The sequence below is a fragment of the Alosa sapidissima genome, chromosome 18 (assembly GCF_018492685.1).
Source record: "Alosa sapidissima isolate fAloSap1 chromosome 18, fAloSap1.pri, whole genome shotgun sequence".
Lineage (NCBI taxonomy): Eukaryota > Metazoa > Chordata > Actinopteri > Clupeiformes > Clupeidae > Alosa > Alosa sapidissima.
In genome coordinates, this window is record NC_055974.1 from 16764533 (window position 1) to 16778432 (window position 13900).

The 13900-nt window shown below is 39.9% G+C and overlaps 1 protein-coding gene across 1 annotated transcript in view; it reads left to right on the forward strand.

Moving 5' to 3' along the window:
• Window positions 1–9126: 9126 nt before the first annotated feature.
• Window positions 9127–13900, forward strand: part of LOC121689382 (titin-like) — a 309974-nt gene continuing 305200 nt past the window's right edge. Inside the window, exons 1-6 of the mRNA XM_042069129.1 lie at window positions 9127–9255; window positions 10140–10175; window positions 12242–12523; window positions 12674–12934; window positions 13232–13495; window positions 13598–13870. Coding sequence (XP_041925063.1) covers window positions 9225–9255; window positions 10140–10175; window positions 12242–12523; window positions 12674–12934; window positions 13232–13495; window positions 13598–13870 — 1147 coding nt within the window. The 5' untranslated portion in view covers window positions 9127–9224. The remainder of the gene's footprint in view (window positions 9256–10139; window positions 10176–12241; window positions 12524–12673; window positions 12935–13231; window positions 13496–13597; window positions 13871–13900) is intronic.

A 13900-nucleotide genomic window follows, 5' to 3' on the forward strand; every position in this document is an offset into this window, starting at 1 on the left:
ACTGATCAGAGTTCCGATCAGGACCAGAGTCATTCTGCAGGAAGGGAGGGTTCTCACTCAGAGTATATGCCTCTGCAGAAGAGTAAGACTTTGTTTTGCTTCCATGCTGGCGATAGCTGTATGTGGCCAAAGGCATTATGTTTTCGGGTTGTCTGTCTGTACGTCCTTCTGTCTGTCTGACTGTCCGTCCCAATCTTGTAAATGCAAAATGTCAAACTTGTGCTTAGAATTTGGTACACATTTTTCAGTCAAAATTGAACTAATTAGATTTTGGAGGTCAAAAGTAAAAACTTAGGACACTGTATGTCTTTTTCTCCTTAACACAATATCTCAAACAGAACATTTGATGTTCTTCAAATGGTTAAACGATCACTTGAACGATAAAATCAACTGGTTAAATTCCTTTTTAACTCTATGATCTATGCATCACATGCCTTACCACTTGTATGCATATCAGACATTCAGAGCTTCGCAGAGGCATACCAGTAAATTATTCCTCAAGGGTAAACTGAAAGCAAGGTATGAAGAGTTGTCATGGTGAAGTGTGTTTAGTGTACAGCATCTTAGATAGAGAAGTTTATTGCTTTCAGTGTAATCATCTTTAATCTGTTCCTTCCCATAGGAAGTACAGACATCTATGACACTATCACACCCCTCTACATGCCACTGCAGAAAGGTCTGTGTTCATATGTGGAAGCATCTGAAAATATTTATCTGGTTCCTAGAACAATATACTGTATATGGGATTAAATAATCTCGACTGATTGATCTGATTTTCACTTGCATTGCAAACAGTATGGTCTTATTTTTAAGCTCTATTGTAAATAATACGTTTTAATACGTTTATATAGTGCCTTTCTCAAACTCAAGGTTGCTTGAATGTATGATTTATTATGAGCTTTAATGTAAATTGATAAATGTGTGTTCTATGTGTATTCTAAAGAAATGGCATTTTCCTAAATGGCACCATGCGTACACAATGTCTTTCAAGGTGATTGTGAGTTTATTTATATTTATGGCATCAATATTCACATCATTATTTATGGGAGGAGCACAAAGGAGTTCTGTAAATTGTTATGAGTACATTTGTAATTTACTGCGCACCATTAAATAAAAAGAGTATAATAAGTATATCTACTCTTTTGATCCCGTGAGGGAAATTTGGTCTCTGCATTTATCCCAATTTCCCAATTAGTGAAACACACTCAGCACACAGTGAGGTGAAGCACACACTAATCCCGGCGTAGTGAGCTGCCTGCAACTACAGCGGCACTCGGGGAGCAGTGAGGGGTTAGGTGCCTTGCTCAAGGGTACTTCAGCCGTGCCTACTGGTTGGGGTTCGAACCGGCAAACCCTCCGGTTACCAGTCCGAAGCGCTAACCAGTAGGCCACGGCTGCCAATTGCTGAAGGTGGCAGCCAATTAGCTCACATATTATAGACAGATACAGTTTTACAAGGTATATTCTGTGAACTTTATTTGAATACATGTTAATGGTTGACTTTGTCTTATATTAACACTTTTATACACCTATATTTGAATTTAAGATATCTTCATATATTCTTGTTTTTATAGTGTGATTTGTGTATTGAAGAGTGAATAAAGAGTGATGAAATATTGACTGCATTTGATAATTTTCACTGACGACATCCTTGTGTCAGGTCATCCTTAGACAAAAGAGAATGTTTGAGGGTACAGATGAGGAACATCCACAGAATATGGCTGCTAACGAATTAATAAAAATTTTTGGACATATATACAGTCCAAAGAACTGACATGCACAAGAAGCCAAAAAAGTGTGACCTCATCCTAAAACCAGTAACTCATCGCCTCACCTACGTTATGTTAGTCCTCCCCCTCATCACAGGGTTTCCAATGTGGTCATGGTCCAGAGGACACAGTAAAGAACTGAACATGATGATTTCTTAAGAAAAGAGTTCCACAGAGAGGAGAAAAGGAACAACCTCAAAGACGGGTATATGTACTTGTTAAAATGGGCCTCAACCAATGTGTGAAAGATGACAGTTCGTCAATGCAAACAAAGCAGCTGTGGTGTGTTTCCAGTAAGACAGCATTTCTCTAAAGTTGTTCTGTTTTCTTAAGGCTTTGCCATAAAAGCTGTGTTTATGTTCTGGCATTCAAACCATAAAGGAACCCCAAATAATGTTCAGCCAAGTATGGCACTGAAAGAGAATCCATGTGGTCCCCCTAGTGGCAGCAGTGGAGCTGTACAGCAATCTGTCCTCTCTTTGTTCTTGTGTGTGTAGTGTAGAGGTCTGTCTTTTGCAAGTGTCTTACTCTCTAATTACATTCCAACATTCCAGTCACTCAGTTAGCAAACAGTACACAAAATGAAGTCCTCTAATCTCTAATTTGAAAGTTTCCATCTCTTTGCTTGTCCTTGTGCATTTGTAGGTACACAACATATTTAGGTTTTCTGAGAATGTTTGCTTTCTTCTTTGCCCTTGCATTGACCTATCATGTTCATGTCTTAGCTCAAAGTCCAGTGGAAATGTATGTGTTTGGACGTGGGCATGCATATGTTCTGTTGTGCTGATGAAAGATGTAAAAGGAAAACTCCAGTTTTTGAAAATGCCTGCCATGTTTTTTTCTTTTTTTTAAGTGCCAGGTAGGGTATAATTTCAATTTATCTGGACACACATCTTAGTTATGTATTTTATACCCCACACTTGATTCCATCATTTACTTCCAGGGGTTGACTGCACCAGCAACATTGACCTTTTACATGTGTCCATGGCTCATTTTGGTTGGGACCAGACCGGTAACTGAGGGCAGAAACGCTAACGTCCCGTCACACTGGCTCTGCAAATGCACATGCCATAACTTGACATCACAACTGAGCCTGCACTGCTCCAACAAGACTTGAGTTCTCGCGTGTGCTCATGGGTAACTAAGCTAAACGACTTGTGTGGACTTCACCGGAACAAAGGGACTAAACAGAGGCATGTGCACTGGCTGAATTAGCTCAACTTGTATGCATTTCTTTCATATCTACTGCAGTCATATTCACTGTGTTCACTTGGAAGGAATCAGTGAGCATGTTGAGTCTAAAAGCATTTTTAAAGCCTGTCCCGTTTCAGACGCCTGGGTGCGAACTCCAGCAGGAGTATAACTTGGTGTAGGAAACACCAATTTGTTCTCATTTTTCTTGCTACTGACTGCACTCCGTGACTGCAAACAACAGAGCTATGTTTTGGGGGGTTCTGTCTGGGGTGTTGATTTATTTGGTAGCTGAGTGTTCATGGAGTTCAGTGTTTCACAAAGCCTCACTTTGCCCATTGCTACCTGTATGTGCAGCCCTGTACATTTCACACTGCATTAGCATACATGTGAACTAGCTCTGGCACCAATGAACCGCAGATGCACTGAAACTGACACAGCTAACATACTGACATCACACACAGGGACAGTGCTCACTTCCCTTTTAGTCCTGCTTCATGTTGACTTTGGTAGATACAAACTGTATGTAAGTGTTCTCATCATCACAGTGTTTCCAGTCTTGTCATGGTCCACAGGACACAACACAGAAGCATCATGAGACTTGAGTGTAATGCAGTTCAAAATCTATCAAAAACTCATCCTCACTCACTCTCTCTCTCCGTCATTCTCTCCATATCTTATATGCATATCTTATATACATACATTAATTTACATACACAAAAGGTGCAGGAGTAGGAGATGAAGACAAATTGACAAGCATTTATTTTTGTGGAGAGAATGTGCAGGACTGGTCGGCAGTTATATGTTGTACTCTGTGGTACATCTAGTTTTTCTTCTTTCTGTGTACTGTCCTTTGTGTCTGTTGTCTGTTGTATGGGGAGGTTATAAAGTGCAGACTGAGAGATTGTGGTTTTGATCTGGTTTCCTCTGTAGGCTGTGAGCTGTATGTGGGAGGTGCTCCTCAGCTTTTCTCAAAACTGTAAAAACAAACCCCAAATATCTCATTTAAAGGGAAACTTGGCAACTATTTCAACTTAAAACACCTGTTTAGAAATCATTTGGATTGTTAAATGACCTGTTCCGGTGAAAATGGTGACTTTCCCCGCTCCCCCTAACGTCCCCAGGCGGAAAACCAACCTTGCAACATTGGGACTACCGTCCTGATAAGAGAAGTGAGAAACAAGAAACTCGTTTTAAATCGTGTTTCTGTAACATCCACATTGTTCTGCTGAACTTATGCTAACCGTTTCTCTAGCTTGTAAACAAATCCATGTGTTTTATGGTTACTTTTTTCCACAGTATGAAATAGCATAACGCACAACTTCTCCAGCAGAGGGGGACATATAGCTAATCCTACCAAGGGGTAGGGGCTTTAAACTAAACAGTGCTTTCAGATCATTCAGAAAGCACTCAAAATAAAAACACTAGTGTGCAGTCATACACACAACATCAAAAATGGAAGGCACAGTGTGCATGGCAGGTTTTAAAGGTCCAGGAGACATTTTCATTGTTTACATTACAGTAAATGCATTTGCATCTAAAAAAAACAAAACAAAAACAAACCGTAACATAGCAACATTGATTTCATAACTCAGTGAAAACACTGGACTCAGACTTAAAGCTGTACTGCAAGTCTGCAGCATTCACTTGAAGACCACTTCAAGAGAGGAAATCTAAGCCCAGACATCCCAACCAGCAAAAAGTCATTTCAGGGAGGTATCACGAAGCGCCCCCCCCCCAAATAAATAAATAAATAAAAATAAATAAAATAAATAAATAACAATACTAAAAAAAACTTTAGCCTACTTAGATACTGAAATAGAGATTAATATGTTTGTTCAATAATGTCTAGTCAGTACACCAAATAAGGAAGGCCTATAGATAGTAGCCTAATTGTGAAAATAAAATATGTAGGTCTTTTCATGTAGCCTTGGCAACTAAGCCATCTAGTATATGCCTGAATAATATGCACATGAATTGACACTAGTTAAACTCACCTCAACATGTTTTTGCAATCATTTAACCCACCATGGGCAATGCTAACACTGTTACAAACAGTGTAGCATGCAAGACTAGGCCTATCATTATTTTTTACTCTTATAAACAAGGGTACACTTTGAAATAGGTCTTACATTTTCCTTTTTTGGGGGCACTGTCTATCTAATTTGCGGGCGTCAGGGAGCCGCTAGATATGTTTGGTGGGCCCCTCAAGAACAAGAACTGATTGACATGGATAGTGATATTGATTTGATTAGCCATTTTTCAGAGTGAAGGAAAAGAAAGACCGAAATGCTAAAGAGCACTTTAGCTAAAGACGTCCACCAAAGGAGAGATGACCTTGTGTAGCGCACACATTCTCACCAGCACAGACCTATCGGCTGTCCCTCATCATCGTAGCCTATGGAATGTTATGGGAATCTTCAGCCTCTCACCTCCACTCACTCTGCACATTGTAACCTCCCTATAACAATAGACAATATATTGTAACAATCTTGCAAAGTTGTCTCATAATGGTTTTATTGGTTACGCACCAAAACACACGAACGTCATTACACAGGCAAAACAAAGGAGGTCAATTAAACAAGCACGATACACAAACAGGGTAGTCACATACAATACACGGGGTAAACACATGAGGTACAACATAAAGAAAGACTATACCAGCTAACACATACATACATGACAAGGTAAACGCAATTACTCATACTAAAATCAACATCAACATTACACACACACACATACACTGCACAGCATTATGGGAGCACAGTCATCAACAGCTTGGCTCAGATCATTACAATATTCATGGGTTTCATCAGGTCCCTTTCCACAGGTGTATTAATCAAGCACCATGCAGTCTGCATTGATAATCAAGATGCTTGATTTTATACACCTGTGGAAAGGGACCTGATGAAACCCATGAATACTGTACATAGCCTCCTATACAAATAAGAGAAGATAGACATGATATGAATGATAAATGAGATATATAGAGAATGTAAGTGGGTGAGTGAGTTTTTGATAGATTTTCAAACTGCATTACACTCAAGTCCTGTGATGCTTGTATGTTGTGTCTTGTGGACCATGACAAGACTAGAAACACTGTAATGATGAGAACACGTACACAAAATGTAAGAGTGTTAAGTGTTGTACTATCTACCAAAGTCAAGATGAAGCAGGACTAACAGAGAAGTGAGCACTGTCCCTTTAAGAAGAAGAAAACTGGTGTGGACAGAGGTTGAAGTCACTGTGGTCAATGTAAGCTGCGTCAGTTTTAGTGCATCTGCAGTGTGAGAGCTACAGTAGTTCACATGCGTGCTAATGCAGTGTGGAAGGCACAGGACTGCAAATACAGGCATATGGGCAAAGTGAGGCTTTGTGAAACACTGAACCTTATGAACACTCAGCTACCAAATAAATGAGCACGCATTAGCACACGTGTGAACTAGCTCTGAAAGAACTGTAGATGAAGGGTTCAGGTGCAAAAGCCTCTAAATGCCACCTACGTCAAAAATTAGATAAAGATGGTGAGTGGATGCTCTCCACACATAGTATACGTTAGTCAAATAATTTAACTTCAAAACCCACTAAATACCACTCTCTTCCTGGTCTGAAATATCGATTTATAGGCAAAAACCTATAGGAGCCTGATTTTAAATGCTCATTTAAAAGAAACGTGGTCAGACGGATTTAGAGGGTTTTGCATCTGAACTCTTCAGATGCAATGAGACTAATGTAGCTATACTGAAGTCACAGACCACAGTGACTTCAACCGCTGTTCAAGTCAGTTTTCTGCTTCTTAAAGGGACAGTGCTCACTTCCCTTTTAGTCCTGCTTCAGGTTGACTTTGGTAGATACAAACTGTATGTAAGTGTTCTCATCATCACAGTGTTTCCAGTCTTGTCATGGTCCACAGTACACAGCACAGACGCATCATGGGACTTCATTCATTCATTCATTATTTTTCTTCACTCATTTTCTGTGTTCTGTGGCTCATCAACCATTTCCTCTGTAGAGCACATGAGCAGAGAGGTTGCTATTGCTCTGGAGACACAATACAATACTAGTTTTGATAGCAAACAATGTCAAGTAGATATAATTAATGCATTACATTAAAACTGATATCTCAAACTTTAACCAAAAACAAGTATATGGATCCAGACTAAATAACTGATATCTCAAACTTTAACCAAAAACAAGTATATGGATCCAGACTAAATAACTGATATAATTTAATCTGCAGACACTTTCTGAGGCCTTACAGTTTTTCACAATTGATAAAAGACATTTTTTGAGACCTTCCACCCTTTTCTCAAAACTGTACAACACAACCCCCAAATATCAAATGCACCTGTGCTCAAAACTAAACAATGTCTTCAGATGATTAATAAAGCAGTCAAAATGAAACACTACTGAGCAGTCATTACACATTACATCAAAAAATGGAAAATGCAGTCTGCTTGGTAGGGCATAGCTCCAGGAGACATTGCCATTGTTTACACTACAATGAATGCATTCTGCATCTACAAAAACAAAAGCAAAAAAAGATTTCATTCAACATCTACTGTAAATCCAATAGAAATAACATATTGAAAATGGGGGTTTGTGTTTACAGTTTTGATAAAAGGGTGGAAGGTTTCAAGAAATGTGTTTTAGCAATTGTGTAAAACTGTACAATGGAAAACAGGCATTTCAGTACTGAAAATGAGAAGTACATTACAGTCTAGAACCTAAAATACACTCTAATGCCTCAAATACAGTTTCTGTCCAACCTGCACTGTTCAACAACCTGTTTGTACTCTGAATTGAACTAGCTTACAGTATATTGGTTGTGTTACATCATTTGAAACAAGTGTGATTAATTTGAGTTGTGTTTAATGTATGCCATATGTGCTTTCTTTGTGTTTACCTTTTGCGACTTTTGGTTACCATTATGCATCACAAGTGCATCACAGGGCAAATTGTGTTTTATACAGTATGTGAAAACTGTTTATGGTTTTGACAAAGGAGTGATTGATTCAAGGAATGTATTCAGGCAACTCCGCATTTGGCTCAGAGTATTGGGTTTAGTATTTTAGCAATTGTGAAAAACTGTATTACCTTTGGTGCACTGCTAATCATCCATGCTCAAAATATTAAGGAGGTACCCCATTATTTGTTATCTATTTATCTTACATTTGTTTCAAAGTTAGCTGAGTCACTGAAATAACAACACCTAAAGCACAAAGGCAAAACTCTTTTGTTCATACCGGTGAAGTACAAGTTCATACCCGTGTCAACACCTATTTTAAAGACCTTGTGGCTTTTTGTCTGAAAAAAGCAGCTCTTAAAAGGTCTATTGGTTCTACTTCCTCTTTCACAGATGCAGGCGTGTACAGGATATACAGTAACACATGACATTACACTGAAAAAACTTCAATCAGCAGCACACCAGAATGTACAGTTTCTTTATTTATTTCATTTTCCTTCTTAATGTGCCAAATATATGGAAGTAATACACCCGTGGTGAAGAACGACATTTGCAAAAAATGTCAAAACAAAAAGAGAAGGCCAATAATGTGAAACCAATGTGCATCTTGGTATGTGATATGAGAGACTCAGGCCTTCCTCTTTTTGACCCCTGCCACACAGGGCACAAACTTTTGACTTTCAGCAGGGCTGACGTGTGATTCTGTGCACTGCTAGTGACACAGTGACAAGTCCTTAATGGTAGCATCTGATTTGATCATTTAACTATTGTGATTGTAGAGGTTTCCTCTGGTAACCCTTGTAAAACCTTCACTAATCAGTTCCTCTATTATTCACATTCACAGGTATTTGTTCTTCTGTCATTATTGCTTTGTTCTGATGAGCTAATGCTGAAGAAATAGACCTTTTAAGATATTTTAGAGGCTGACAGTCAGGGAAAAAGGTGGTTGAATATGTACAGTACTGCTACTTCTATACTAATTGATCTGCAGTGAATGAATGAATGTTTCTCTCTGTTTTCTGCCATACCTCCACTCCCACATACACTCTCATGCCTCCTCACATGCATGCAACATCTTCTCTCTCTCTCTCTCTCTCTCTCTCTCTCTCTCTCTCTCTCTCTCTCTCTCTCTCTCTCTCTCTCTCTCTGTCTCTCACTTTCTTTAACCCCCCACCCCATGTTCTCTGTGGAGGAGGAAGGAGGTGGTTTGACTTTTGTGAGTCTCTTCCTCTCTCATCACACTCTACCATCTCCATCATTCAGAAATTCAGTCATTTTGAAACTGAACAGCACACAGCATGGAGCTCTCTCCTGTGGGCCTGCTGCTTGGTGAGTTACGCCTGTGTGTGTGTGTTTTTGGAATTTTCCGTCTCTGAACTTTTCTGTGTATGAGTGTGAATATTGTGGTATACTAGGTTAACTATGCAATTTCTGTTCAGGAGAGGAATTATATAAAATACATTTTCACATATTTTTCATAGGCATATCCTAAGACTAATATTCAACAACCATCTACTTATCAAACTACGATTCATATTCTTAGGAAACTTCTGTATATTACAGGAACAAACATATTACAAACATGAATTGCACAACAACATAACAACATACTGTATGAACCTTCCAATGGAAGAAATGTAGGAGTCGCTATACTTTACTGTCTAGGTATTCTCTTCTTCAGCACACTAACATTGTTTACAGTGTAGCTCCAAAAGGACAGCGTTCACTTTTCACTTCCATAGTTACACTTTTCCCCTTAAGCACAAAACAGGGCAAAACACTACACACAGTTAACATATACTTTTGCAAAATGAAACATGAGTCAAAACTTTACAACTATTTATCAAAAGTATGAAACTGTAAAATCTATGCTGTTGTCATATTTTGAATGTTGAAAGACATAGTAACTGTATGGTTTGTACCTGTAGAATAAATTGTTTTCAAGGGTATGCACAACGAGAGCACTTTTGCCTGTGAGAGAACACTTTATGCATGTTTGTATGCAAAGTGATTACCGTAAATGATGTAGTGAAATAGCAGTGACTCTGGTGATGGCCATGGTGAGGGGAGTTGATGATTACACTAAAGTATATTTACTTTCATTTACACACGTATAAGTGTACTCTTGAGTTTGATTGGTGAATATCGGAATTCTCATGAGAACTGTATGAAGAACTCTGAGGAACTTAGATCTGTGTGTCTTTGTGTTCTAGTGCTGATCTTGTGTTCCTACTCAGGACGTGCTGCAGGTGAGATTCATTTGAGCTTGTGTGCCTCTCAATTCTTTCACCATCGTTGGTGCAGAATTACACACATTAAATGGCAGCAGGTGTTACAAAACACTAGATGTACCGGAGAGCGGTACAAAATATGACCGCCACCCAGTCCAGCACATTTTTTCCATAAAAATAAGTCACGCTTGTCAAATTGTGTTCATTTCCTACTTTGTTCCTTTTTTGTGTGTTTGTAATTGAGTGTCTGCAGAGTGGTTGTTTTTGTGTATATGTGTTTTGTGTGTGAGTGTTTGTGTGTGTGTGCGTGTGTTTGTGTATGTAGGTGTGTTTGTATGTGTGGATGCATGTGTGTGTGTGTATGTGTGTTTAGGTGTTTGTGTGCGTGTTTGTGCGTGTCGTGTGTGTGCATGTATGTGTGTGTGCATGTGTAGTGTGTGTGTGTGTGTTTTTGTGTGTGCGCATGTGTGTGTGTCTTTATGTACAGTATGTGTACATAAATAAAGCAAATCAGGGAACCACCTACTCTTTGCGATAAGTGCCATGGGTTCTTTAACAATCATGGTGAGTCAGGACCTCAATTTAACATTCATGCAAAGGAAAACATCTCCTGCAGTACAGTGTCCTTGTCACTGCAATAGGACATTGGGATTGATATTTGTTTGGTGGCTTTTGGCCACAGGGAAGAGTGTCACCTACTTGCCAGCCACCAACACCACTTCCAGCAGGAACCTTCTCTTCCAAGGAGGTTTCTTATCCAAGTACTAACTAAGCCTGCTTAGCTTCAGTAATTCAGCAAAGTCAGAGTATCTGCTGGTCTGGCTGCTGGCTAAAAACAAAAGGTGAAAGGCATATATGATTCTAACGGTCTCACTGAATTGCATTATGCACACTCAATTCTCACTGGTATCTACTAGACAACAAGTACCAAAACATGATTAGTTCATAGATTTCACATGTAAAATACATTTTATACAACCCCACCCCCATCTTGCCTGTTCATAATTCTGAGAAATTCTTGAATTGTGTGCATGTGTGCGTGTACGTGTTTATGTTTGTGTGTGTGTGTGTGTGTGTTCATGTGCTTGTGGGTGTGCCTGTGTGTGTGCCTGTGTGTGTGCATGTGCATGCATGCGTACATATGCCTGTGTGTGTATGTGTCATACGCATGATTACTGTGAATGTATGTGTGTGTGTGAATATCTGTTTATGCACATGTGTGCATATGGAATGGGTTAACATGACCCCTGGAGGCAAACTGACGCAAAAATTGGTCATCCTAGGCCCTACGGTTCTCAAGATATTCACAGAAAACTCTGCTGGTGTACAGTCAGAAATGTTCTGGACTGGGCGGCGGTCATATTTTGTACCACTCTGCGGTACATCTAGTTTGGGTAAATGTTGCTTTTTTCAGGCTACGTTTTTAATTGTAACCCCTTGTCAGTCAATAGTGAAAGTAAATAACTCTGAAGAACTGTTTTGACGTTGACTATAAGACCATGGTGAGGCCTTGAGTTAAAAAAATAGGCGAGTGCAGAATGCATGTAGGCTATACACTGTCAGTCACAAACAGGTTTTAGTAAGTCAAGGTTTAGTGGAATCCGTGTGTTCAATACACGGTCTCGCATGCAAGCAGATTCCACCCAGTGCCACTGACTGGCAAAATACAATGCACTGTTTGAAGTTGTGCGGCTTGCTGTAAAAAGGGAACTACATATGTCACTCTCACTGCCTTAAAGGATGTTATGCCCAAAACACACCCATGATGTTTAAGAAACAGAAAAGCAACACTTTTTAATAATGCGCCCGATGCAATGTTTGATAACAAAATCACCCTGAATGTGGACTGGGCACACTCCTAAATGTCTTTAAATTGCGCCACTGACCAAGCGTTTCAGATCACCAAGATATGGCCCGTAAACTCTGAAGTGAATGTTACCATTTATTCTCCCTTATATCCCTTAAATGTTCACATCATCCTCACAGCATCACAGATTAGACTCATTTGGCTTTCACCCATACAGTGTATAGGCTTTTTTACATCAGGTTCTCCTCATGTCATGTCTGTCCTGTGATTTACAAAGAGACTCCCAAAGCTGTTCTGGTGCTGGATCCTGACCAAACACAGTTCTACACTGGAGAGTCTGTCACTCTCAGATGCAACATAGAGGGACAGGACACGTCAGGGTGGAGGTTCAACTGGCGTAAAGATTATGGTCAGGTTTACCCACGAGTAGGCTGGAGTGACAAGAATGAATACACACTACAGCCTCTGCATGTGTCCCATAGTGGTGACTACACCTGCCAGGGTCTCAAAAGTGACATATACAGCAGAGGGAATGAGAAAGTGAAACTGCAAGTATCAGGTGAGTTTTGGTCACTTTAAGTAAACCATAATCATTTCCCTCCACTGGATGTGCAAGAAGTAAAATAATAGAGAGCTGATTTTCCATGTCAGTGCCCATGTCTCTTTGGGGTGGTGTTGTTGTTTATTCATGTTTTGTCTGTTCTCACAGCTCTGCCCACACCTAAACTAACTGTAGAGCCTCAGAGTCCTGTGTATGTTGGAGAGACAGTCACTCTGAAGTGTGAAGTACAGTCTGACAGGAACTGGAAGTATGTGTGGTATGAGGACTGGTCTGGTAATGTTCTGTTTGAGTCTGACGAGAACACACACACCATCACAGCTGAGACTTACGAGAAGTATTACTGGTGTCAGGTAAAGCTGAAAGATCTATCATCACAGATGAGTGAAATAACATATGTTGAAGTTAAAGGTGAGTACATATTGAGTGTGTAATTATTTATGTCTAAATCTCTCAGTTTAATTGTGTATGTAATCTCTTGATTTTCTCTTTGGATATCGACCATGTATTTGAAGAGTGTGTCTATGACAACCTGTACATGACATACAGTATGCGGTAAAACGGACATTTACACTTTCATGCAGCAGATGGCCTAAAGGCGATAGTATTGATGATACAATGTGCTCAGTTACATATCTTCTGACATGTTATATCATGTTAAAAATGTGAAATAATGTTTCTTCAGTTTCATGTAATTTGCCTCCACAGATCCCCCTTTAGCTACGGTGGCTGTAGAGTCTCCTCAGCCTCCCTTCTATGCTGGAGAGACAGTCACTCTGAGGTGTGATATAGCAGAGTACACAGACTGGTATTGGTATACCTGGTACAAAGACAATCAGATATCCAGACAGAACAGGAAGACCAACACCATTCCTCTCCCTTACTATGCTGGCCAGCACACATGCAAAGGGTGGAGTAGAGGTCGGCCGAGGAATTCTCAGCGCAGTACATCTTTCTCTATCAGTGTCACCGGTGAATACAGTCTGCTGAGAATTGCAGACAAACTGAATATAAGTTCAATTAAAACACCCCTTTATCATGTGATGTTAATCAGTGTTGTGTGTGTCCCCATAGCCCTGCCTACACCTACACTGAGTGTGCAGCCAGAGACTCCTGTGTTCACTGGAGAGGAAGTCACTCTGAAGTGTGAGATTGAGCCTGAGGGTGTCTGGAAGTATAAGTGGTATAAAGACGGGGACAGAGATGGACTTTCTCAGGGGGACACCAACACATTCACCATCAGAAGAGCTGCTGAGTCTCATAAGGGTCAGTACTGGTGTCAGGGGGAGAGGAGAGACAGACCCACATCATCACAACCAAGCAGGAGAACAACTCTTACTTTCAAAGGTAACTAGTGTGTGTGTGTGTGTGCGTGTG